The 24,705-nt window shown below is 49.8% G+C and overlaps 9 protein-coding genes across 9 annotated transcripts; 5 read left to right on the top strand and 4 right to left on the bottom strand.

Annotated features, from left to right (window-relative positions):
• Nucleotides 1-926: 926 nt before the first annotated feature.
• VTN00DRAFT_8904 (uncharacterized protein) lies at nucleotides 927-3,023 on the top strand (the record flags this gene model as incomplete). The annotated part of the gene is made up of 7 exons (XM_069435805.1): nucleotides 927-1,219; nucleotides 1,275-1,288; nucleotides 1,352-1,601; nucleotides 1,655-1,723; nucleotides 1,780-2,037; nucleotides 2,099-2,638; nucleotides 2,714-3,023. 7 exons carry the CDS (start codon nucleotides 927-929, stop codon nucleotides 3,021-3,023), a joined length of 1,734 nt encoding a protein of 577 aa, XP_069285714.1.
• A 631-nt stretch (nucleotides 3,024-3,654) lies between these two features.
• On the bottom strand, nucleotides 3,655-4,719 carry VTN00DRAFT_8903 (uncharacterized protein; the record flags this gene model as incomplete). The annotated part of the gene is made up of 4 exons (XM_069435804.1): nucleotides 3,655-3,773; nucleotides 3,833-3,998; nucleotides 4,211-4,393; nucleotides 4,465-4,719. 4 exons carry the CDS (start codon nucleotides 4,717-4,719, stop codon nucleotides 3,655-3,657), a joined length of 723 nt encoding a protein of 240 aa, XP_069285713.1.
• Nucleotides 4,720-5,612: 893 nt separating this feature from the next.
• VTN00DRAFT_8902 (uncharacterized protein) lies at nucleotides 5,613-6,286 on the top strand (the record flags this gene model as incomplete). The annotated part of the gene is made up of 2 exons (XM_069435803.1): nucleotides 5,613-5,960; nucleotides 6,032-6,286. The coding sequence occupies 2 exons, from the start codon at nucleotides 5,613-5,615 to the stop codon at nucleotides 6,284-6,286; spliced, it is 603 nt and encodes a 200-aa protein (XP_069285712.1).
• Nucleotides 6,287-6,670: 384 nt separating this feature from the next.
• VTN00DRAFT_8901 (uncharacterized protein) lies at nucleotides 6,671-7,149 on the top strand (the record flags this gene model as incomplete). The annotated part of the gene is made up of 2 exons (XM_069435802.1): nucleotides 6,671-6,921; nucleotides 6,981-7,149. 2 exons carry the CDS (start codon nucleotides 6,671-6,673, stop codon nucleotides 7,147-7,149), a joined length of 420 nt encoding a protein of 139 aa, XP_069285711.1.
• Nucleotides 7,150-8,253: 1,104 nt separating this feature from the next.
• Nucleotides 8,254-10,551, top strand: VTN00DRAFT_8900 (uncharacterized protein; the record flags this gene model as incomplete). Its single annotated transcript, XM_069435801.1, has 7 exons — nucleotides 8,254-8,319; nucleotides 8,386-8,414; nucleotides 8,497-8,627; nucleotides 9,458-9,685; nucleotides 9,751-10,197; nucleotides 10,294-10,421; nucleotides 10,483-10,551. The coding sequence occupies 7 exons, from the start codon at nucleotides 8,254-8,256 to the stop codon at nucleotides 10,549-10,551; spliced, it is 1,098 nt and encodes a 365-aa protein (XP_069285710.1).
• Nucleotides 10,552-10,813: 262 nt separating this feature from the next.
• VTN00DRAFT_8899 (uncharacterized protein) lies at nucleotides 10,814-11,631 on the bottom strand (the record flags this gene model as incomplete). Its single annotated transcript, XM_069435798.1, has 3 exons — nucleotides 10,814-11,273; nucleotides 11,420-11,534; nucleotides 11,616-11,631. 3 exons carry the CDS (start codon nucleotides 11,629-11,631, stop codon nucleotides 10,814-10,816), a joined length of 591 nt encoding a protein of 196 aa, XP_069285709.1.
• A 2,439-nt stretch (nucleotides 11,632-14,070) lies between these two features.
• Nucleotides 14,071-15,098, top strand: VTN00DRAFT_8898 (uncharacterized protein; the record flags this gene model as incomplete). Its single annotated transcript, XM_069435797.1, has 4 exons — nucleotides 14,071-14,249; nucleotides 14,309-14,575; nucleotides 14,679-14,921; nucleotides 15,032-15,098. The coding sequence occupies 4 exons, from the start codon at nucleotides 14,071-14,073 to the stop codon at nucleotides 15,096-15,098; spliced, it is 756 nt and encodes a 251-aa protein (XP_069285708.1).
• Nucleotides 15,099-15,682: 584 nt separating this feature from the next.
• Nucleotides 15,683-16,087, bottom strand: VTN00DRAFT_8897 (uncharacterized protein; the record flags this gene model as incomplete). The annotated part of the gene is made up of 1 exon (XM_069435796.1): nucleotides 15,683-16,087. One exon carries the CDS (start codon nucleotides 16,085-16,087, stop codon nucleotides 15,683-15,685), a length of 405 nt encoding a protein of 134 aa, XP_069285707.1.
• Nucleotides 16,088-17,306: 1,219 nt separating this feature from the next.
• VTN00DRAFT_8896 (uncharacterized protein) lies at nucleotides 17,307-19,892 on the bottom strand (the record flags this gene model as incomplete). The annotated part of the gene is made up of 5 exons (XM_069435795.1): nucleotides 17,307-18,942; nucleotides 19,004-19,433; nucleotides 19,495-19,535; nucleotides 19,608-19,728; nucleotides 19,856-19,892. 5 exons carry the CDS (start codon nucleotides 19,890-19,892, stop codon nucleotides 17,307-17,309), a joined length of 2,265 nt encoding a protein of 754 aa, XP_069285706.1.
• Nucleotides 19,893-24,705: the final 4,813 nt, after the last annotated feature.

The raw sequence follows: 24,705 nt of genomic DNA, 5'->3' as shown, positions 1-24,705 counted from the left end.
CAATTGTCATATTATAGGACATAAGCGATTGCAATGTCCTAATCAAGTTCCTAATTGATTTTTAGATAGAAATGCAATTGTTTGGTTGATAAAGGCTCTAGTATTTAGCCCATAGGCAGGAATTGGCGGGCGGTGTCACGCTCGCTTGTGTGTCACGCTCGCTTGTGAAATACGTTACATATTCGTATGCATGCTGCGTAAGCGCAGCTGTCAGTGTACCCTGGTAAGAATCAACAAACATCAATTTTATTCCATGTCAAGACACAAAATTGGTACTAAAGTTAAGCGAGCGTTTTGACTAGCGGAACACTCGATATGCAGTATAGGAATTCCCTACATGCGTACCTGACTACCTAACTTTCTGGAAATGGATCTTCCCTGTGTCACGTTCCGATACTATTCACAACTTAACGTACCACTGTACGGGGTTGACGTCTCCGCAAGATACATTTTCCAACAGTGTAATGTAACAAGGAAGATGTTCCTCAGCTGGATATAAACAACGTACCGTATTGGTTAATAGGGATGACAGAACCTCGGATTTTGCTAGCATACATGTCAGCAGACACTACATGCTTATCACATGCTTCGACCCAACCGTTACGCATACTCACTCAGCTATTTGGGACGGTATTGGCGATCGTTGGTTTAGGGGTGTAACGATAGTTTGGGACAGCTGTTTTACGCTTGTTTTGGTCCGAGATACTGGTTATGGGGACGAGTGCATATGTTGAGATCAACATGGCCCCATGCCGTTTTCTACCGGCATTCGAATGCCGAATTGTCAAGCCGGTTGTGGTTTAGCCATCCCCTCGGCGGTATATCTGTAGGTATATAAATCTCGACGATGAAGGGGTATGAGTGGACCTGCACATAGTACTTCCTCATTGTCACATCATACCATCATTGTTCATAACACTTTCATCATGCATATCCGTCCACTGAACGACGAGACCCTTAACGGGGTCCATCTGTCTTCTGCAGGCCTCGTGGCCGAGGGCAAGACTCCGCAAAACTGGGTGCCTCTCAAGGACGAACCTGCGTACTCTCGCAGAAAGCTCAAGATCATTTGTGTAGGCGCTGGTTATTCGGGCTTGACCCTTGCACACAAGATCAAGCACGAACTTAAGCTGGAGGACGTGATTGACTTCGTCATTTATGAAAAGAATCCGGAAGTCGGGGGAACCTGGTTTGAAAACAGGTACCCTGGCGTTGCTTGGTAAGTCATTGCTCACAGCAACTAGTACATGTACAAAGATACTAACCCTCAACAGTGACGTGCCAGCTCGTAAGTCCATATTAGGACACAAGGAGAATTTCAATGTCTGAGCAGTAAACTGATGTTGGCCAGATGCGTATACGTTCCTTTTCGAGCCGAACCCTGACTGGTCGCACTTCTATGCTCCTGGTCCCGAGATCAGGGCATACATCCAGAGAACCGTACGGAAATGGAACCTGGATGACCGTGTTCAGTTCAACTCCAAGGTGCTGGAAGCGATCTGGGACGAAGATTCTGGCAAATGGAAGCTGAAGATCGAACAAAACGGTGCGATCAAAGAAGATGAGGCAGAGATATTTGTGAATGGAGCGGGATTTTTGAAGTGAGAGAGTTCTTGTCTTAAATCCCTAGAATTTCAGCTTACTGTGAATTCAGTAAGTGGAAATGGCCCGAGATTAAAGGCCTTGAGAACTTCAAGGGGAAACGTATGCATACTGCTAGCTGGTACGTCCTAACTACTTCCTGAAAGTGAACGTATAACATAACTGACATTGACGCAGGGATGAGTCCTATGACTGGACCAACAAGCGTGTTGCTGTCATCGGAAATGGATCCTCTGGCATCCAATGCGTTTCAGCTATGCACTCCAAGGTGTCGAAGCTTGTCAACTACGTCCGCAATCCAACCTGGATATCTATCAACTACTGCGCCGATAAAACCAAGGACGGCCACAACTTCGCTTACACAGAAGAGGAGAAAAGGCGGTTCAGGGAGGATCCAAAGGCTCACTTTGCGTTGCGCAAAGATCTCGAGCATAGGTAAGCGGAGCCATCACCTCCATACTTCTAAAGCAGTAATAACCGTTCTGTTTTCCTTCAGCATCAACGGCTTTTTCTATGGCATGATCCGTGATCATCCTCTCCAGATTGGTCTCACGGCCATCTCCAAGCAGCAGATGGAGGAGCGGATGAAAAACCTTCCGGACACTTCAATCGCTAAGAGAATGATCCCTGAATTCCGGCCTGGCTGCCGCCGTCTCACCCCCGGTGATGGATACCTGGAGGCCTTCAATAACCCGAACACCCGCATGTGCTGGGAACCTATTGAAACGATCACGGCCTCTGGTATCAAAACCGCTGAAGGTGAGGAACAATTCGACATGATTGTCTGCGCCACTGGCTTCGATACGTCCTTCATTCCCCCCTGGAAGTTTGTGGGACGTGACGGTGCTGTTTTGGACAAGAGGTGGGCGGAGAATCCCGAGGCTTTCTTCGCAGTTCAAGTTGATGGCATGCCAAACTACTTCATGTTCAACGGTCCGAACTGTCCCATCTCGCACGGTTCGGTTCTGACACAGGTCTCGTTTACCTGCGACTACATCCTGAAGTGGGCGAAGAAGATTGCCACAGAGGACATCAAGTGAGTTAACCCTGTCAACAACATATGCCAACATAGCTTTTGAAAAGATCGTTCACTAACCTTTGCCGGTATCAGGTCTATCGATGTCAAGAAAGAAGCCGTTGAAGACTACAACACATGGGCTCAGGAATTCCTGAAGCGCACTGTATGGGCAGACCCTTGCCGTAGCTGGTACAAAAACGGCAAGAAGACAGGTCAGGTTACGGGAGTCTATCCCGGCTCGATCCTTCACTTCAAGGACTGCCTCGAGAACATGGGCAGCGAGCACTTCAACATTCGGTACAACTCGAACAACCGCTTCAGGTTCCTGGGGAATGGTACCAGTCTGTATGAGAAGAATGAGCAGGGCGATTTTGCGTACTACATGGAGGATCTGAAGATTTAAGTCGCCAAGGTCATGCTCAGACGGGTCAATCGGCCCTCTGAGTGGCAGGAAAGACTACCACGTCCATTCTCCCCTCCATCGTGAGGTATTTACTGTACAATCCTATAGTCTTTGTTCTTTTATACCTTATGTCTTTCTACTGTGATTTCATTTTAGGTATAATTTATATGATTTTATAGTTTTAGAACACTATTCTTCCTTAATCAAAGAATTCGAATGTCAAATCGAGTATTCGAATTTAATATAAGACAAGGCGGTACGCTATCCTAGTGAACAGTCATGGCCTGGTTAACAGTTTATAGTGTGGACTGCGCTCGTTGATATTAAGGCTTTCCCCCTTCCATGTTTATCATAACTGACGGTGATGTTTTTAACTTTCGGCTCATGAGGAGTCGTTTCGCAAAACAAAAGACAAAATTCCCTCCCTGCATCGGGAAGATTAGGCTTTTTGCTTGTTGCCCCATCTCTAACGTGTATATCAACCGGCTTCTTTCTCTCGGTATAGTTGAGATCCAGGAGACGTATGATCGTTCGGCCTCACTGTCCGGATTGACAGGCCATACTGCCAGATGATTCCGTCTGGTAACGCAGGGCTGGAACAGCAGTAAGGTCGAATTCCATGTGTACACAGTTACGATTCAGGATTGAGGAAAGCTTTCTGCTCACCGCAATAGGTGCGGGATATGGGCTGCCGAGCATTGTATGCCACTCTTTCCTTGATGTTGTAGAGTGCCTTTTCGCTCAGCTCTCCTAGATAGAGGTTATGGTCCTCGACGCAGACATCGACAATGTCAATACTCGGTTCGTACGTGACCGGTCGTTCCTGGAGTGAGATGACTTGTCCATGGCTTCCAAGTACTTCTTCTTTCCGGTGCATGAAGCTCTCCTCTGTTGTCCCCAGGCTTTCATCTGCACAGCACGTCCAACGGGACCAATCCGTTGAGATCCAAGCTCAGACAAGGTCTCATCCACGACCTAAATGATGGCTTAGCCGCTGGTCTTTATGCTAGGACGGCCATAGCCAAAAAAAGGCTGCCTTGATCGCCTGACTATAGTGCTTATAGTTCTTGTTGCCAATTCCCATGGCCAGGTAACGAAGCGTAGTCAATTCTGTTCCTTTCTTCCGCATTTTCTCAAGGCCACTGCAAAAATTGACCGCATTGTCTGGTGGGTCGCCTTCTCCATACGTTGACATGAGAAAGACTGTGAGTTTCTCCTTCGGAAAAGTCACTAGATTCAGGATCGTAATCATCCAGGTCGGCGACCAAGGTCTTCAGAGCAAATCTGGAACGCCATTCACGAGACAACCTTTCGACAAACCGTTCTGAAACCCCATATTTCGAACCCCAGAAGATGGCGATATCGTTGCCCTGCACAGGAGTCTACGGTTAGCTTCATATAGAATTGGATTTAACCGGCTCAAAGCAAGGGTCTCCCATACTGTTTCCTGCAGCCTCTTCCCTATATCCCTTGTCTTCTTTGGTCGCACTTTCAGGTCGCCAGACTTCTGTGGCGCGACGTACCACATATACGAGTTTGGATCAGGCTTTCCCCAGAGCTTGCCATCTCCTAAGCGGAATACTGCTATGGCCCCCAGAATAAGAAAGACCAGCCAGTCCCCGAGCCGCAATTGAAAGGACTGCTGAGCAACACCCTGTATAATATTTGGTAGGGCATGCTGGCGGGCACCATCCATGACTGGCTACCTATAGAAGACCGATAAAAGGCAAGGAGAAACAAAGGCATTCAGACAATCGTATTGTGCCAGGGAGAGAGAAAAATGAAAAAATAAAGAGTACTTTGTATATCTAGGTCAAGGTCACATGTGACGATACCCAATACCCAGTTGCATTCTGGAATTAAATGCCTGGGAAAGTTCCCGATTGAGGTCCCATCTGAGGATTCAACTTGAAGCTTGATAGAGTAAGAGTACCTCAACCTCAATGCTGCCATGGTGCTGCTGTTGGATGCGGGGAGCTAACAATCTGGGGAAGGAAACGGTGGTGAAGCTCGATACATTTTCCCTTTCCTGGCACTTTCGCGAAAATGATGACCGTGCCTTCGCCAAGGTTTTTCTGTTCGAGGTGCTAACTGTAGCATAGTACTTCCGCTGTCGATTAGCAGAGCCTGGAATGAGAATGATAGGTCTTAGCCCATTCTGAGAGCTGATTGCTTACTCAGACTGTCAGGGGTAGCCAGCCTGGTGTCAGCCTGTCACTCTATGGACCTTGGGAGCACTCCGTATGGACCTCAATTTTTGCATGCTCTTAAACTTGTTATCGTAGTAGTATCCTTCTGAAATCTGGGGTAACAGGTGGCTCCGATGACCGACGGGCTCAGTTGGCGTGTGGAGATGCCAGGCTAGGGGAAAATTGCCCTGAGGGGGATGACTCATAGAATTCAGCCTCCAAGGATCAGTCAACTCAGGAATCGGAAGTCTAAGTACTCCTATCCAGATTGAGATACATATAGCTCTCAATTCCCTGAAAATGGAATATGCGAGAAAAACGTTATCATTAGCTGCAACAGGAACAGTCTCTGCTTTCCAAACTCTCTGTTTCGTTACCGTTATCCTTGTTAACAATCACCATGTTCAATATCACGGGCAAGACCTTGGTCACCCTCACCACCTTAACTTGTTCAACCAGTTTTATGCTCTTTGGCTATGACCAAGGGGTTCTCTCAGACATCATTGGCGCCGACAATAAATTCGGGCAAGACTTCGATCACCCGGATGCTAATACGCAGGGCCTAATTGTCTCGGTCTACCAGTTAGGTAATGTTGGAGGATCGATCGCCGCATTTTTCCTAGGAGATTATTGGGGAAGAAAGAAATCTATTATATATGCCACACTCACTATGCTGATCGGAGCTATCTTACAAACCGCATCTGTCAACCGTCCAATGATGTATGCAGCAAGAGTGATCACGGGAATTGTTAGTTCGAGGTTTAATCAAAATGGTGAGCCTGTCTTATGTTTGAAAACTGACGTAATGTGTGTCGATAGGGGAACGGTGCGAATACTTCTACCATTCCTGTATGGCAGGCTGAGATCAGTACCGCAAAGGAGAGAGGAAAGCTCGTTGCCATTGATAGCTCCCTCATAATATTCGGTGTGTTTGTCGCTTACTGGATGGACTATGGCTTTGCCCTCGTCTCTGGATCGGTCCAGTGGAGATTTCCGATTGCCTTTCAGATGGTGTTCATCGTCGTCATTCTGGTTGTGATCACCGTTCTCCCAGAGTCCACGTTGGCTGCATAAACAAGGTCGTCATACAGAAGCTAATTCCATCATTTCCCGTCTGATGGGAAATAATGTGTCCGTCGAGGATCCTCGTGTGTTGGAACTGTCGAAAGAGATTACCGACTCAATTGAGCTTGAGTCCGTCGGTGGTCCTTTTAAGATGAAGGGACTATTCACGGGCGGTGAGCTGCAGTTTTCAGCAGCTGGGTGGAATATGTGTCATCATATACTACCTTCCTAAAGTTCTTGAGGGGTCCGTCGGCATGTCGCGCCACATGTCCCTGTTCATGAGTGGGATCATCACAACAGGTACTTCCTGCCTCCATTTTCCAGATGTGGCTGGTAAACCGTTTCAAGCGCAGGACACTACTCTTCCTCTCCAGTGCAGGAGAAATCATCACCATGGTGGTTCTGGCCGGCTGCGTCAGTGACGGTAGTTTCGCTGCTGGCATCGTGGCTACCGTCATGATATTTGGCTGTAACAGTTTCTATGCCTTTGGATGGCTTATTATTCCCTTTGTCTACCCAGCAGAGATTACAACTCTGAGGCTTCGTGCCAAGGGTGCTGCAATTGCATCTTTCGGTGCATGGATTATCGAGTTCATGGTTGTCCAGATCATCCCGATCTGCGTGCAGAACATTGGGTATAAGACGTGAGTTAACCATGCCCTGCCCATAACTTACGCATTTACTCTCTAACACAGCTACAAAGATACATTGTCTTTGCGGTTCTGAACGCGGGAATCATCGTTCCTGTCACGTATTGCTTCTTCCCCGAGACGGCTGGCATGCGGCTTGAAGACATTGACTACATCTTCGAGAAGGGCGGCATCACGCATCACTGGTGGTGTTCTCTCGAAGAGTGGCTGCTTCACCAATAGACGTCACGATGTTGAAGACGCCCACCGCGGCGGAATCCCCGTTGGAGAGAAGGTCATCTCTGCCTCCGGCTCGGGCTCCTCCCCGGCTGCGTCTGAGATGTACGAGCATGAAGGAAAGAAATGAATGACGAGGTAATATAAATAGCAAATGTACAACTGTGTAAATGGCAATGACTACATTGGAGGAAATTATTTAGGTACTCTTAGTATGTCTGAGAGGTTGGATTTGGGTTAGGGCCCTGGAGGTCGCAGTCTGGTTCAAAATATTGGCGCTTCATGTATCTTTCTAGGCTAAGCATCTATGATCCTCTGCTTTACAACTTCCACTAAGGCTGCTCCATCATCTGAGTTCGGCTACGTCTAGGCTTCCCAACGAGCGGTGCTTCTTAACCTGACTTCAGGTAAGATTTAGGGACAGGTTTAGGGCAGTACTGGGGGAGACCGCCTATTTCGCCCAATAACTTTAACCAACAATTAAGAGTTATAGTAGATACTTAATAAGCGAATAAATTTCAATTATTGTGTCATTTATAGTGAATTGAAAATAGCTATATACTTACTTATTATCTCTCTTTGTTTCCCGCCAAACCTTGGGAATGCTGCTAACCTTTGTCACTCTCAGGTGATCACAATAAGTCTGCGAAACTGCCTGGAGACATCCATGTTCCTACATCATGACAAGACCGCCTAAGGCAAACCCCAGACAGGATCCGACGGCTTTGAAGGGCGTCAATAACCGTTTTGCCGCGTTCATCCAGCGATGATTCGCTCTTCAGCTTGAAACCTCGGGTTTCCCATTTTTGGGGCCCGTTACTCCGCAATCTTCCCCACGAATCCGCGTATGCGGGGAAGCTCTGAGATAGTCGCGGATCATCGTACAAAGAGCATGTGGACCAATCATCCCCCCTGACGGCGATATAACCCCCAGTTGGTGCTCTAAGAGTTCCCAGCGATGGCAATCTTAAGCGGCACTACTGTCCAAGGAATGCTTATCCAGAATCCTGCTCGACCAAGGCTCCCGATAAATGACGACAACGGCAAACCGCCTCGTCCATCCCTCTCGAATTGCTCACATTGAACAAACTTCATTGTCTGTCTACATTCATGTCAACGATCAATGCCAACAGCAGCAGGTTCGCAAAGACTGCCTCAAAGGGGGCGGACTGGATGGTAACCTGAATAGAGATCTCAACGTCATTGAGAGCCATTGGCTGACTTTTAACCCTTCTCTTACAGCCTTACGTGTCGTCGACGGCATCTCAAATGTGATGAGGAGAAGCCCCGATGTGGTCGTTGCCGACGGACAGCCAGAGAATGCGTCCCTGATGACCTACTGACCTTTCGAAGTGGCCAGAGGGTAGCTGCTCGAGCTCAGCTCAAGAATGCTGCTCTCAAGGATGGAGTCGGTGCTTTTGATCATTCTGAGCATGATAATATCTTTACAGAAGACCGCTACTGGCTCAAGACCCCTTCTAAATGTAAGCAGCAAACAACTAATTGCCTGAATTGCCACCCTCTTGCCAGTCAAGGCCCGCTGTTTTAACATGCGTCTATGGAAATGGCAATAGTATCTTTCGTTGACGAAACCTTGAATGTGATTGCGGAGTACAGGCATCAAACGCTATCTGATGCTAGAGATAGCGCTGAATCGCCATCTAACAAGGAGCTCTCTTCAAGTTCTGCAAGGACTACCCGAGGTGTCCTACTGCTATCTGAAGGGAGCTTCTCACCTTCAAGCAACACTCACGTTTCCGAAAACAGTCCGTCCCAAACTGGATTCAGCAGACATAATGATTCGTTTACCCTTCCAGATACTCCTCATCGTTCTTCCAATGCGAGTGCCGATTTGGGGGCCTTCCCGGAGAACTCTGATCTCCGTGCATTAAGCCTGACTTACTCGAATAGGGCCGCAACGGATCTTTTGCCTATCATTTCCCCCTCTCATTCAACTTCTAGCATACGGCATGTTCCTGTCAGCGAACTGCTCAATATGGGTGATCAGGCTGACGAAGTAGTATCTCCTGTTTCGCCCAAGCTACTTCATAGCCCACGTGCATTACATCACAAAGTGGGTGACCTTCTGTTTTATGAGCCTAGGATGCTATTACCATTCAAGGTTCCTGAGCTGGCCCTCCTTTCCCATCATTACATGGAATCTCTGGCTGCTCTACTTTGTCGTCCATCCCTAGCCAACTCTTCATGAGTTGAAGCTTTGACATTTTCTGCTTTTCATGATTTGATTTACCTGCATATTAGCCACTCCCATCACTACAGCTCGATATTACGGACATTCAACGACACTTTGCAGTTGATGCACCCGAACTGGTACTCAGCTGCGCTGTATTGCTCAATGCTCTTATGGCATTTTCGGCACGTCACCTGAGCCGGACGACAGATTTCGACTCCGTTGCCGCGGACCGCTACCATCAGGAATGTTTCTCCCTTATGATTCCCATGTTGGATGAAAAGGACCTTGTAGCAGACGAGACCCTCTTTGCCGCGGCCGTTATATTGAGGGTTTTTGAAGAGACAAACGGTACATGTGAACACCAAATAGAAAGCCTTTTGCTACAAATAACTGGCTGACACAGGTTAAATCAGAGTCGCAAATGGGAGCCGGACCGGAGCGACGTCTCACCGGCACATCTGTATTTGCCAACGCCCAGCCAGAATTCCGGACTTGGGGAGGCCTGGGCCACGCCGCCTTCTGGGTCTTCGTGCGGCAAGATATCTACATGTCCCTTCTCAGTCAGCGGCCGCTGAAGGTGGACTTGGCAGGGTGGGACGAGCGTCTTTCCTTCGATCTGGGCTTTGATGCGACCAACGACTGCACGTGGGCGAACTGTATGACCTGGATCGTTGCTGAGATTGTAGGTTTCTGCTTCGGGGGTGATACATTAAACAATGCCAATTGGGAAGCTGCGCGGGCCAAAACCGAGCGGTGGAATCTCTGCAGAGCAAAGTCGTTCGATCCAATTCTTGTTATCAATCGCGACAAAGATGCTAAGCAATATTTTCCAGAGATACGTCTGGGTCATCCCTGGCATGGTGAGTTCTTTACTACTCACGTTTCGAAACCAGTTTTCCACTTTTCCGAAGTCGCAATTTCAGCTAACCCTAATAACACTTGATATGTAGTTACAGGAGTGCAGTACTACTACATCGCGAAGCTCTTCCTCGCCATTTACAATCCGAACACTCCCCGAATCGGTCTTGGCTACCAACGCCATCGACGAACCATTTCAGACGAAGTCCTCCGAAATGCAGAGGCAGTATGTGGAATTGCATTCACGACCTCTCTCGTTGCCGCGCGTCTGACTGCCTGCACGGCAGTTATCGCATGCGGGCCATGGTTCCATGATCGGCCTCGTGAAGAGCAAGAGCAACTTCTCCAGCTGCTGAAACGGACAGAGATGGAAAGTGCACTGCCTATGGCATCGCTGATGCAAGGATTGATGGAGGAGTGGGGATGGTAATGTTGAGTGCACGCGGTGAGTAGACACCAAGCTTCTAATAACTAAGATCATTTCTAAACACATGCTAAGTCCTTGGTACGGTACTTATTGATGTTAAGTCACGCCAGTTATTCGGCCGCAATCTTTGCAATCTAATGAGATACCCATGGCCTTTATTTACTATGCATTACATACATACACCAAGACCGTCAACGCAACTGCACTCTCTGTCGTCGCTCCCACAACCACCCAACCTGCCTATTTGTAAGCAACCCTCCAGCACTCCACACCAAGTACTTCGCCCTATTGAAGCAATGGAATGCAAACGGCCAAGCAACGCAGAACTTCGCCGCAGCCTTGACAGCCACAGGCAGCGCCCCGAATGCAGCGGCCATGCTTGCTGACGACAGATCCCACCCCAGATAGGGTGACGCAAAATATGCAGTGCTAAAGACATACAGGCCGCCGGCGAATATGATACCAGTGATGCGCTCGAGGGAGGAGACCACGGAGGTGATCTGCCATTTGTAGATGCCGAGATGAGGGGAGGTGGGGCGGCTGAGGCGTTGACGGGCAAGGATTTGTTGGCCCTGGTTTTGGGGAGTTTTGATGATTTCGATGGTTGGTGCTGTTCGTGCTGGTGCCGCTTGTGCTTTTGTTGTTTGTGGCCTATGGAAGAGTTAGATACTGTACATCTGTATGCGGTATATGAGCAGGGACAAGGGACAAATGATCGATGAGAACACTCTTGAAGCGGCTTCAACTAATATCATGCGGATTGATTTAATTTTGTATGTAGCGTACATAGAACATACATGACTTGAACCTGATTAGGCGCCGAAATGATGGTAAGAGCAACGACACTCTGACATCGTCTGACTGTCAAGCGCGATGAGGCTCGTAGCAGCATACTGGGAGTCGATAATCGCACTGCAAACACAACAACGTTAGTCTCTCAATTCGCAGGCAGATGAATCACAAAAATCAGGAACACCTGGTGAGAGAATATACCCCTGTGCAAAGCCATCATGGTTCCTTCTTGGTCCTCCAAAACTCATGCCCCCCTATAATAATTAGATGATGCCGGTAGTAGATATGGATCTATATACCCGACCTAATTTGCCAAGGCTCGTCCAATAAATAATATCAATTGCTACCTAGATATGTAGAGTACATAGATAGTAGAGAAAAGTGAGAGAACTAAATATACAGCGACAGAAAAGCGAAGATACACCTGTATACTTCCATTCCCTTCACAATCACCATCTACCTTAGGGCTCACTCACTTACTCCTCGCGCTCGGTCTCGTCACAGTGGACGCGAGCCCGAGCGCCGACGGCGCGAAGGCCGAAAGCCGCGCTACTGCACGTTTCCTGTCGGGACTCGTTAGGCCTCCCGAGCCAAGACAAGGTGCAAATCCTCTTTATCTGCGGGAAGTTCCGGGATGTGGGTCTGGGCCCGCGGGCTTAAGTAGATCGTGGATGGCAGCATGCCATGCATTTATGGTCTATTAATATTTTTTCTTGTCATGAATGGTGGAATTTGTACGGAGCATGTTCGGGGATTTTTTGTCACTAGACAAAACTAAGCACAGTACAGTAGATGAAACCTTATGCTTCATGAGGGAGGAGGGAGGGGGATGGGTTATTTATCCAGAGCTGTGTATTGGTTGATGTCTGGTTTTGAAGTGCACTCTTGAGACATATGGCCAGTGACTTAGATATCTCGAACTATGAAAAGAAAGAGCGTAGAAATGACTTGAGTCGTCAATGAACCTGGCTTTTATTGTTGATATGTAAATGGATGTCTGAGCGCTTCGAGGCTACAATGGCTCTGCAATCTTGACCTGAACAAATGATATTACTGCCTGAGGCTAATCCCAAGCAGCAACGGGACATCGTCTCGCAAACTTAATCATCTTAATCATAAGGCGCATCAAAACAAATCATACCTGGGATTAACGTTCGAACTAGATGTTTTAGTTATCGAGGAATATTATTAGTATGCTATCTAGATAGGCTAGCAGATAAGCAGACAGGTACCTAATCTTCTGCGCGCTTGGATGGCGTCGATCGGCGCTATTGCATATGAGAATAGCATTCAGACTTCGATTTTCATCTCTGGCGCTCTTGCCCTGCGATTTTGGATGTTGAAAGTGGCACTTATTTCTTGGCAGAACCCCTTCCACGAGATGCTATGCATCAAGAGGAACGGATCTTGGAATGTCTTCTCCAGAGACTCTACCAAAAGATGGTCCTCTGGATGGATACACGCTGAACGCAGTCGGAGGTAGTTTACTATAATTTAATCGTTATACAATTCCAGAAATGCAAGAATCAATCCATGGCAACAATATCTGTTCAGAATCCAACAGGATCAGCTGTTTCGGCCAGTCAATTCACCCGACGAGTGGACGTGAGCATCCCGGATAACGCGGTACAGCACAAGAGGGAGAAAGGAGACGACGCGGACACAGAACTGTAAAGAAGCAGACTTCCATCCTTCCAATCATCAACTTTTCCCATTTGACATGCTCCCTTGGCCGATCCTAGTCCTGTCAGAATTGTTTATGCTTCTTGGACTTTGGATTACGTATTTATTAGAAAAGGACCTGCAAAAAGGTTTGGATGCATACACGTCACTCTGTGCAAGGATTGCCATGTAATATCAAAGTTGATAATACCATAAGTATATTAATCCCAGGCGCCAAAAAAAGCCACCTGGCCAACAAGAAAAGACCAAACCCACTCCCATCCGTACCCTAATTCAGCTTTATCTTATCTTAGGAGGCCTCCCTCAGACGCTTGACAAGCTCCTTATTACAATCCTTGGATACAGGATATCAGGTCTGAATGATATGTTGAACGATAAAGCGCATTATACATACAAAAGGATAAGACAAAGATTCAGCAGCCCAAGTAAAAGTGTCAGGAGGGGAGACAACTCTAGCTCTACGCCCTGAGAGAATGAAGATGAACACTATCATCAAGCCAGCATCAACCAACCTGATACATCAATTAATCAAGTACAGACATTAGGTATATCTTTGTAAGCATACTTTGTAGGCAAGCCACGTCCTTCGTAAGCATACATGCATACCTTTAGTTTCGTTGTCGAAAGCACTATCCGTAGGTACCTACCTAACAAACCTGCACTTCCGCAACCGGCGACGTCATTCCCCGAGCACCGCGTAAGGCAGGCTGACAAGGACAGTACCCGCCTTCACTAAGCATCACGAGTCGCGGGGCTGCGGTCAACAAAAATGAAAAAGAGGCAATGCTATCCGCTCTTTTATTTATCTCTCTTAACTTGATGAAATTCCTGTTTTTCTATTATAAAATTTAATTGACCTCTTACAAAGGGTCCCCTCTCTCCACTCCAATCGCAATACCTATACCACATCCCCCCCCACCCTACCTTAGATACCTGAAGATACCTGATCTATCTATCGATCGAAAGACGTAAGATGGCAACCCCCCGCGTCTTCATCATCCGCCACGGAGAGACCGAATGGTCCCTGAACGGCCGACACACCAGCACGACGGAGCTCCCGCTGACGGCGAACGGCGAGAAGCGCATCCTCGCGACGGGGAAGGCCCTTGTCGGGGATGACCGGCTGATCGTGCCGCGGAAATTGGCGCATATGTATGTCCCGATCCATACCTCTATACGTAGGTATAGCTAATGTAGGTGTTTGCGAACAGCTACGTCTCCCCTCGCCTCCGCGCGCAACGGACCCTCGAGCTCCTCCAGCTTGGATGCCGACAGCGACTACCTTGGAAGGAGAGCCGGAAGCCGGAGGATGAGGAGCCCATCCGGACAGAAGCGCAGGTCGAAGTCACGGAGGCGATCCGGGAGTGGGATTACGGCGAGTATGAGGGGCTGAAGAGTCCGGAGATCAGGGAGTTGAGGAAGGAGCAGACGGGGGACGGAAGCTGGGATATCTGGCGGGATGGGTGTCCAGGCGGAGAGTAAGTCATTGCCCATCTTCGGATAACCCAATTATCGTTGTAAGGAAGACATGGGGACTTGTTGCAGCAACTAATCTTATTCAATTGTATCTGTCTGAGCCAGATCCCCTTCCGACATCGTCCGTCGTCTCGACGCGCTCATCGCCGAGATCCGTGAAAAGTACCACAAGCCGTACATGGAGCAGATCCAGAGCCAGAACCAGAAAGACGACAGGACTGAGCCCAAAGGCGACATCCTCATCGTCGCACATGGTCACATCCTGCGCGCCTTTGCGACGCGGTGGATCGGAAAGCCGCTGACAGATACGGCGCTGATACTGGAAGCGGGAGGTGTCGGGACATTGAGGTGAGCCGTCTCTCTTTCGTTATTTTGTCCGTTCTGTCCGTAACATCGCAACGTCGCGGATGTCAAAACGGGATGGCATTTCGAAACACTCGCTAACAAATACCACCTAGTTATGAACACCATAACCTGGATGAACCAGCCATCATCCTCGGTGGAGGCTTCATCGTCGAGAGCTAGACCGGTCTCAATGGGGTAGCTCGATCAATTAATTCGGACGGAAGGTGATTTCGATGTTGGAAGAACCGATCAGGATTATCGGACGGATCGATATTTGACTTCCTCCTCGAGAAAGTGCGAGGTGCTAGGTGCCCGTTGGTAGAAAGATCCCCCAAATCTGATAACCACACCACAAGCCATGTATGTAACGTACTCTTCGGAACCCAACGTATGTATGTATGTAGCGTCCTTCAAAGCGGTCCGTCGTGAGGCTTCAAAACCCATCATTTAGCCAGCAATCGACATTGTCGCAGGGTAGGAGTAGAGACGTTCTTTCAGCAGAATCACTTTATGCTGGGGACATCAAGCTCGTCCCTAACAACTAAGGTTGGAGAGACAGTTTCAGGTTCTTCAAGAAAAAGGTCTGTCTTGTCCTTTCAACAATTACCCAAATAGCCCGACAACGCAGCCAGAAAAGTAAAGCAATACCAAACCAAGCAGACACCTACCCGTCAATCCGACACAACCTGACCCAACCCAACTTAAGCCAGTCCAACCCAAATTGATGCAAAAACCCCAATTTAGCTACCTGGGTAGGTGGTAAATCACTCCCTCCCCTCCCCCTCATTCCTCTTATCCTGCACTCCCTGTCCCTCCTCCTCATTAACCCCCTCCTCCCCCAACACCTTCGCGGCCCCCATAAACAATCCGCCGACATATCCGCCCAAAAAGCGCATATCCCCCGCCTGCACGGCCGTCATGCGCAGGAGGTTCTCCGTGTCCGCGAGGTGCGCGTTCAGCTGGGCCAGCTGCGAGTGGAGGTGTGCGTACTGGCGCGCTTTGGCGGTGGACATTGACGAGGGTGCTGTCGCCGTCGCGGGGGCTCCAGAGGAAGAAGAGGGTGCGGTGGTAATGGTGTTGGTTTGGGTCGGGAGGATGGATGCGCGGGGGAGGGAGGATTGGGAGGAGGTGGAGTAGTGGTGTTGGTGGGATGGCGGTGGTGGAGGCATGTTGTCGATTATCTTGCTTGTAGCTCGTTGATTGATCCCAAGTGGATTGGTATTGCGTCGCTCAATTGCGTGGTTGTATCAAACAACTTACTGAGCGGAGTTGTACAAACTGGGCCAGACAGCAAGTCACGTGTCACTTGAAAGCCCCGTCAAATATATACTCGGTACGGAAATTACACAAAATTTCAGGTCTTGAACATATACACCCGTAAACTCGTGCAATCAAACCCTTTTCATCGGAGGTAGACCGGTATAGTTATTCGCTCATATAAGAAAGCGGCAGGGGCAACATCTTATCTACAGCAGAAGCCGATGTAATGTTACAATGCAAGACATCTGAGGGACCGGCCTTGAATTCCTCTCATTGGTCGGACATTTCCTGTTCAATCAATTGAGCGGCCATGACAGTGACAAGAAGTCCGTCGATTAAGTCCTAGCGAAGACACAGCCCAGCCCAACCCGTCCAATCAATAACCCGAACAAATCAATCTTCCACTCTTCTCGTGCGCCAGAAACCAGACCGCCAAAGCTGAGATCATTGCGCTGGCTGAACGACGTTGGCCAGCTCGAATAAAATAGCACAGGATGTGTAGAAGCAAAATGAAAGCATGACACGCGAAAACCACAAAAGAGAGCAGTGCAGGGAGGAAAAAATGGATCCTTATACGATTCCGAATGATAATGCGCCAGTGATGCAGTGTACAGCCTGTCATACAAAGAAAACGGGATTCATTGTGGACAAGGAGGCTGATGACGAAGGCGTATAATGAGCATGAGAGAACATGGGAGTTTCCTCCGGCTAGCTCTACCCGCTTAGCCTCATTAAAATAGACAATGCGACAAAGAGAGTAGGAAATTTCAAATACACCTTCCCAACCACTCCGAAGAAACCGGCAAAAGAAATGTCCCGTGGTCCCTACATATGTGCATAGAAGCGAACAGCAGAGAATTAGTGAAAAATGTTCCCCTTCCTTTCCGCGGAGAATCATAAAGCAGCAGGGCCGTTTCCAAACCAGCTGCGTTTCGATGCGCAGGGTTACCGGCATGGCGGGCATTAAGTAGTATGCTTAGGGTAAGGTAAGAACAAGTGATGAAACTCAAAAAAAAAGAGAATCGGTCGGCGAATAAGAGTGGATTCAGGAATGGGATCCAGATCCAGGTTCCTGTGGTCCGTTCGAAACAGAATCGCGGACGTTATACCAAATCGTCAGTCGGTAGTTTAGCGAACTGGCATGGAAGGCTGCTGCGCTCCAAGGCTGACTTGGCTGCTGTGAGCAGAGTTTTCGGAATCGAGATTCGCGCTCGCTCCGCTGTCACCACTCTCCGCGCTGGCGCTCGCACTTCCGGTCAGACTTCTCATGTTTGGAGAGCCCTTGGCTGGATACGAATTGCTCACCCCAAGATTTTGCTCCACTTGCTGCGGCCCTACCGCGTTACCATGCCCGGGAGGATATCTCGGGACGGGCGCTCGCATGTTCCCGGGAGGCGATGGACGGCCACCTGGTGGCATCATCCCATTCGGCGGGACAAGGGACGCATCATGAGAAGTGGCTGGTCGACCCATTGCACGACTTCCTGGACCGTAATGCGCTCCAGGCGAATTGCTTGGCCGCCTACTCGGCGGGTAAGGACCGGGACCATAATCATTCATTCGTGCGGCACTCATCGAATTGGCCCTTGACTCAACATGTATCTCTTTCCTATCGACAGCCCCATATCTGTTCGACGAATACATCATCATGGGATTATCCAGAAGAGACTCATTGACCATTGGGATCTCCTGCATCATCCGCGCGCTTGCCCGGTTCTTCCCTCCAGTAAAGAAACGACTCAACGATGAACCTGGCCGGCTGCTGCTGCTCATCTCCGGATTTTTTCGTAACTGGCTGGCGCTGGGAGCCTTTCTTGTCCGACGCGACGTCACACTCAACATGTCGAAGTTGTCAGGATCAATCTGCGGGACGGGTAGCCGAGCATCCATGGGATCAAAATAGTCATCTTCGTCCTCCTCGTCAAACGTCGGTTTAGAGGGTGGCGGCCTCCGCGGACCTCGCCTCATATTCATCTCCTGTTCCCGCAACTGCAGTTCCCTCTGGCGAATTGCCAGCTCGCGTTCCCTGAATGCGAGATCCGCTGCCAAAGAAGGGCCTGCCGCAGGAGGCACATCCGGATACCCGGCGCTACCATTCTGAGGTGCTGGTGCTGCGCCATCAGGGGCGTCATCGTACACTACAAGATGGCTGAATTCTTCGAGACCATTGTCTTCGAACGAAGGATCACGGGGCAACTTCGAAGGAGGAGGGAGGCCATTGGGTGGTCTCGGATAGCCGCCCATGGATGGCGGGCCACGTCTCTGCGGCGGAGGCATTCCAGCCATGCCGGATGTCGTTCTGCTGGGCCGCATGCTGCCATTCGTCGGCGGTCTCTGCGAAGGAGCTACAGACATCCGTGGAGGAGGCTGGGCCAGGACAGGAGGCGATGCGTCAGACTGTTGTGGTCTGCTCTGGTTGACGGTATTGACGTGATGTAGCATCGCATATAACGTCTCTATCCGCGGAACTCGGATATCCGATTCTGTTGCCAGTTTTATGGGAGAACCAAGGTAAGTTTCTACTTCCATGGGTCGTCTGGCCAGAAAATCCTGATACATTGTGCTCGGGGTATTCGACGAGGCGATCATCTGATCGATTGTCTTCTCGCGGAAGTTATCTGGGAATGAACAGCCATGCGCAGAGGCAAGCTGGAGCAGCTCATCGATAACATCAGATACCAGCTGACGCACCCCGACTTTTTGGAGCAATTGAGAGTAATTGGGGGTTTCAAACAGAACGCTGGTAGGATAAAAAGCAATAGGCCTGTCACATAGATTCAGCAATCGGTACGGTTCCGACGTATCACGAACGTTCTAGTTCTTACCCTATCATGCGTTCAAACTGCTCCTGTCTAATATTCGTCGAGACCTTGCACTCTACCTGGCCAGAACCAAGGGTAATGGACAACGCCTGCGCCATATCGTTCTGAATGCTTGCGGGGATCGAAGGGTTCTTGCTAGCGGGCCCCACCCAGATCTCCGTTGAACCCGTGTGCTCAAATTCGCTCGCCCCAATCTGATTTATCTCCACTCCCGATACGAGAGAAAGGACGACGTTAGTGGGGTATCGTTGCTCCAGTTGAGCTTCGACGCCAAGGGTATTTGTGGTGTTGACTAGGATACATGTATGTTGCGGCGTAACGACGGACTCGATGACGGATGCGAGGTCGTAGACGTCTGGCAATGCCTTGACGCAGAGGATCACATAATCGAATGCGTTCTCCCTCGACGAGGCCTCTTCGGGAGTGCGCACAACTACCAGAAGGGTAAGCATGCGAACGGTATCGTAGACGCGCTTCAGTGAGGTGAACTATACCATGACGGGGTTTGAATCGTTCGTTTCCAAAAACTTTCGACCTGACAAAGTCGCTCTGTCAGTAACATGGATATTCTAAGGGAACAAAGATCAGGACAGGATAGATGACATACTTGAATGACACCCCGTACTGAGCCACCGACTCAAAGCCCGACTTCCAGACCAGCGTCACATCGCACGAGTTGGTCGCTTGAAGCCTCCACGAGAGAAAGGCCGAGACCGCATTGCCGCCCACTACACAACATCGTTTTAGTTGTCCGCTCATTGTGCACAAGCCATTGGGGTCAGGGAGAGGGGAAGCGTGGTGGGAGAGCGATCCAGATGAGAAAACGATGGGATGGATGCGGGAAAGTTCACACACCTGACAAGATGCGCAGGCGCGGCGGAGAAGGAGCCATTGCGGGCAACGACCAAAGAGGAAGGACGCGTCAACGTCAGAACCGTGGGACGGACGAAAGGGCTTCTTGAGGGAGGAAGCTCCCAGTGAAGAAGCCGGAGGCGTGCGTTGCCCGCAGGGAAGAACGACCGCAGTATAATAGAAGGTGGACCGAGGCCGGCGTGATCCCGAGACAGCAAAAGAAGGAAATGAAGGTGGGAGGGATCCCCGACGCTGGTCGATGTAAAACCGTATAAACGAGAGGAAGGGGTGGGAGGAGGAACGCTGGCGGATGGGAAGAGGGCAGGATGGCAGGAGATAGAGGGATTGGAGGGATTATTGGGCAGGCTCCGGCGGAGAACTGAGCTTGGGAGGGCAAGCCTGCGAAAGGACCCTGCAATGGTCGCGGGTCACGCCAGACTCGATTCGGGAACGGTGACAGGCAGCGATAAGTATCGGCTGCTCGAGGGCTGGCAATCGTAAAAACGAGAGATAATGGAGACGCCCGTTGGCCTCGGGGGAGGAGAGGGAAAGGCCTGGAGAAGGGGTCTCGACGTTTGCACAGGACCAGCTGCCGTGGAATTCGAGGGGTTGGATTCGTGACAGACGGTTTCGTGGAGCATCCACGCAACCAAACCAAACAGCACCACTTTGCAAGCCAAGCAGGGCAGGGCAGTTGTGCGTGCTCTTTTGTCTCTTTCTTTCTCTCTTCAGACTGACGATCGAAATGTCTGTGGGAGAGATGGAGGGGAGACCGGAAAACCAGCATGTACGTCCCGTAACGCCGGTAAAAACAGGCCTGCACACCTTCTTCCAGCAGGATTTCACCCAGAATAATTCAGAGACACGACACCTCCCAGCTCCAGAAGCGGAATCTTGGCCTGCCACCTGGGACGAATCCACCGCACGATGATAGCCCGCCAAATCGGCAGCCGCCTACCAAACGAACCCACACGAACCCACTTTGACGGGTCGTGGAAGTACCTAACGCCACCGCTAGCCCGGGCGAGATTCCTGGTCCTTTGCTGCCGCCGCCGCCTTGTGCGTAAACACTGCACAGTAGTCACTGTGCGCTATGCGAGATATGCAGCGCGATCTCAGATGCTTCTCATCAGCGTCGCCTTTTCTGCCTCTTGGAAACGGAGGGATCGTGCTGGCGGCTCGACTTGGGGACTGCTGACAGGGAAGGCGCCCTCAGGAGGTTGATCCACTGCAGGTCGCTATGGCCATGCCATCGCAGACACAAGGGGTTTGCTGTCCTCCGTAATAGTGAGCTGAGGCGTGTGCGGCAGATTGGTCGCCGGCCTCAGACTGATCGGGCACAAACGATTGCCTACATTAGCTACTGTACACAGTACAAGTACCGAGTACATATACACCGTCTTCCGTCTATCGCGGCCTCCCAAGACCGGAAGCGGCTTGTCATGGCCTCCGTACACATCTCAAATACATCGTTGCTCCCCGTTAGACTTTCAAGGGGTTAGACTAGTCCTCTGCTCTGGCATTTGAGAAAATCGTCTTAGGCAATGATTGACCTCCAGCGCTTAGCCAGGGCGCTTTACAGATATCACATCACGACCAGCCCCCACGAGGAACGCGAGCGCGTGCATCGCGCCTGCGCTCTCAGAAGAACACGCAGCCTTCGGGTCTACAAAGAGCATGGTTGTTTTCGACAGCTTGGACCTTAGTGGATAAACGACGGGCGCAGAGACAGATAAACTCTGCTGCGCATGCGCGACATCAACTAGGTCCCGTAAATAGTCGGATAAGTGATATGTGTCCCATTCCCAGCGGGTTAGTTATATACCTCCGAGGGGTTGGCCTTGCTTTTTATTATCTGTCCTGCGAGCAGTCCCTCACTGTCGGATTAAACTGGAGGAATCCCGCCTAGCAGAGTCAAATCGAATCCGTTCCACAACTGCTAACCTTATCGACTGGGGTCGGTCGATCTTGGTGGTATACTTCACACCTTAAAAAGAAATTATTCTGCGATGCGCCCCTTTTCCTCTATGATCCTGGATTCCTCATATGCATTCAGACCTGATCCTTGTCGAAAGATCCCTTGAAATCAACTATGGAAGCAGGTCGCTCGGGACGCGTGCTATGTATAGACACGGGCACAGTGGACACCGGACATCCACAATGGCCCTAACGCATGCGCCTGTCCGAAGACGGAAAGGCCCAAGCAGGACCTGGCGGGTTGGGGCCTGGGAGACTGCCAGGTTGTGTGCAGGTCTTCTGTATGCGGTGCGGGGATGCAATAATAATAAAAAAAGCCCAAGGGCTCCGTCCAGCGAGGCATATTTTTCGGGAGAAGAAAACCGCCGTTTGCAGAATGCCAGGCCTAGGACCCAAGCAAAGGTCAACTAGACGACTTGGTAGATGGTCCGCTATCTCTTTTGAGTTTTTCTCCGCTACTGGAGGAGCGATCTCACTCAGCAACCGTCTGCCGTACTTGGAAAGTTCTGCGGCTCGGATCTTGCCCTGATTGCTTTTGATGTACGGAGTATAGGATGATCCCAGCACTGGTTCTCCTTCCAAGGCTCAAAACTGGCCAGTTCCCACCTGCGCACTCCGTCGTTCTCCCGCAACGGAATGGTCGCCGATATGGGAGCGCACATCAGAGCACATCGCGATTCACACCTACCAACACACACAGCGGCAGCTTAGCTAGATACTACTAAAGCGTCTAACCCGTCAGGCCGCTACCGCCAAGTTCCAACGGAGCTCTGAAGCAGCAGGAGTGGCGAGCCCGACTGTTCACAAGTCACATCTCCGACTCCACTTGCAAATCATGTCTGCGATAGGATGCTCCCCGTTAGTAGTACAGGAACCAAAAGGTTTCTACGGAAGATTTATCCGCACCCACCGTATCCTCTATACGGCATATTCTTAGCAATCTCGCAAGCAGCATTGCAAAGAAAGCTCACTTACGCGTTGTGTATAGGAATGAGAAGAGCTTCGCATGTGAAGGTCAATGATCTTCGATCCGGCCTGACTGATCATCGGACCGACTTCCGTCACTCGTGACCAGACTGCATCACGATTGAGGATTTGCAAGCCGCACAGTCCGTAAAGCGGCACGGCCACTGCAGAGCAGAAGCGCAAAGTGCAAAACTCAAAACCTTCGGTGCTTCGCCACAGCCACGCCCACCGCTGCGGAAGATCATGACGCAGAAGATGCGGTTAGCGAGGCTGATGGATCATGGCCCGGTTCTCGATGCTTCCAGCCTGTCCAGGCCGGCGATCTCGCAAGTTAATACCGTTAACCTTCTTTTCTCAGCCTTCCCGTCCCTGTGCGGTAAGACCAAGTTCAAAACAAGGAGAGCTCCCGATGTGGGGAGTAATAAAATCCGGGACAGAAAACATGGTTCGGTTCCTGTTAACATGGTTCCTGGCAAGGCACACAGTCACACACGGCCCTTGTTTCGAGGGTCCGGATGGATCGTCCCCATCGTGATTCGCCCGGTTCCTGGAGACCGTGCAGCTCTTTTCCAAGTGAACCGCTCTGTCTCAATTGACTTTCGAATCGTAGTCCATCAACAGAAAATGTTTTGACACCCCACCTTCTGCCCTGGATCATTGATGAGCGCATCATTGATTAATTTTAAAAGCCGGTTTGGTTTGTCCTGCCGCTTGTAAGAGGCTACAGCAAGAAATCGCAAGCGAATCGACGGCCACACGTCATTTGCAGATCCGCGTTTGTTCTCGCGCTCTGGAGCTCTGATGCAGCTGCAGCTGCAGCTGCCACTTCCCCATGCGCACCGTACCTTAACTCCTCCAGCACCGATTCGCTGCCGTGATGCAAGTCCCTCCGTAGCCATCGCTGATCCTAAGATCTGTCTTTTCCTCTAATTCTCCGGATGCACAATTAGGGGTACGTCCCGTGCAATCCGTGATGTTATATGTATAATAATATTATTAATTAATTTGTCTATCCCAACCTATCTAAGCGATCTGCATTGTATACCGTGTGGCAACTTGCAACACAACAGAGGGGACAAAAAAATCCAGCGATTCCAGTCCCTGCTTCAGCCTTTCCGCCACTAGCCAGGTACACAGCACGGTAGCACCACTAAGGTAAAGACCACCATATCCCCCAGACTGAAACAGGGTCATGGTTCCCCACACCGGTTGATTTACGGTTCCCTGTCTCAGGTCACGCCGTGGGGTTATTAATATTATTTCCATAAGGCCCTTTTCAAGTCCGCGCGGTTCTAGATTGCTCGCGTGTGGCGTACGCCGTGTGAAATATAATACAAATCCTGGCACTTGTGGGGCCGTAGCCGCGTCATGTTGAACAGTGGTATCTTATGGAAGGGTCAATTTTGTTTATTATTATTTTTTTATTATTCCTACCATGGCACTGTATTTTAGATTATATGAGGTACCAATACAAGAAAAAAAAAAGAAAAAAGAAAGATAAATACACACGAATAAACACACCGCGGTCAGATTTTTTTTTCTTAATTGATTTATCCGTGGTACAGTATATCAGTATACTAGGAACCAGGTTCTCACACTACTCTCCTGGAGGGAATCTAGACCTTGCATCACTCACTCACTGCACCCATTCTTCTCGGATACATGCATACATAGTAGTACTAACTAGCCGCGACAGTACAGTTCAGTACTACTGTACTACTGTACTTACTGTACTCCATAGCCAAACAGACACCTTACAAGGCTTAATTATGTAGGTAGACTCCCGACTCCACACAACCTCCGACCCGATTCCACTGCTCTGGAACCTTCCTCGGACCGACCCAGTAGTAGCAGCAGCAAGAAATAATAAAAAAAGCACTATGCCATAAATATATGCAAGTAAACAGACC

Source organism: Thermoascus crustaceus (genome assembly GCF_041956765.1).
Source record: "Thermoascus crustaceus strain CBS 181.67 unplaced genomic scaffold VTN00scaffold_6, whole genome shotgun sequence".
NCBI classification, from domain to species: Eukaryota; Fungi; Ascomycota; class Eurotiomycetes; order Eurotiales; family Thermoascaceae; genus Thermoascus; species Thermoascus crustaceus.
The sequence above is the reverse complement of the archived record's forward strand: the minus strand, read 5'-3'. Positions and strand labels throughout refer to the sequence as shown.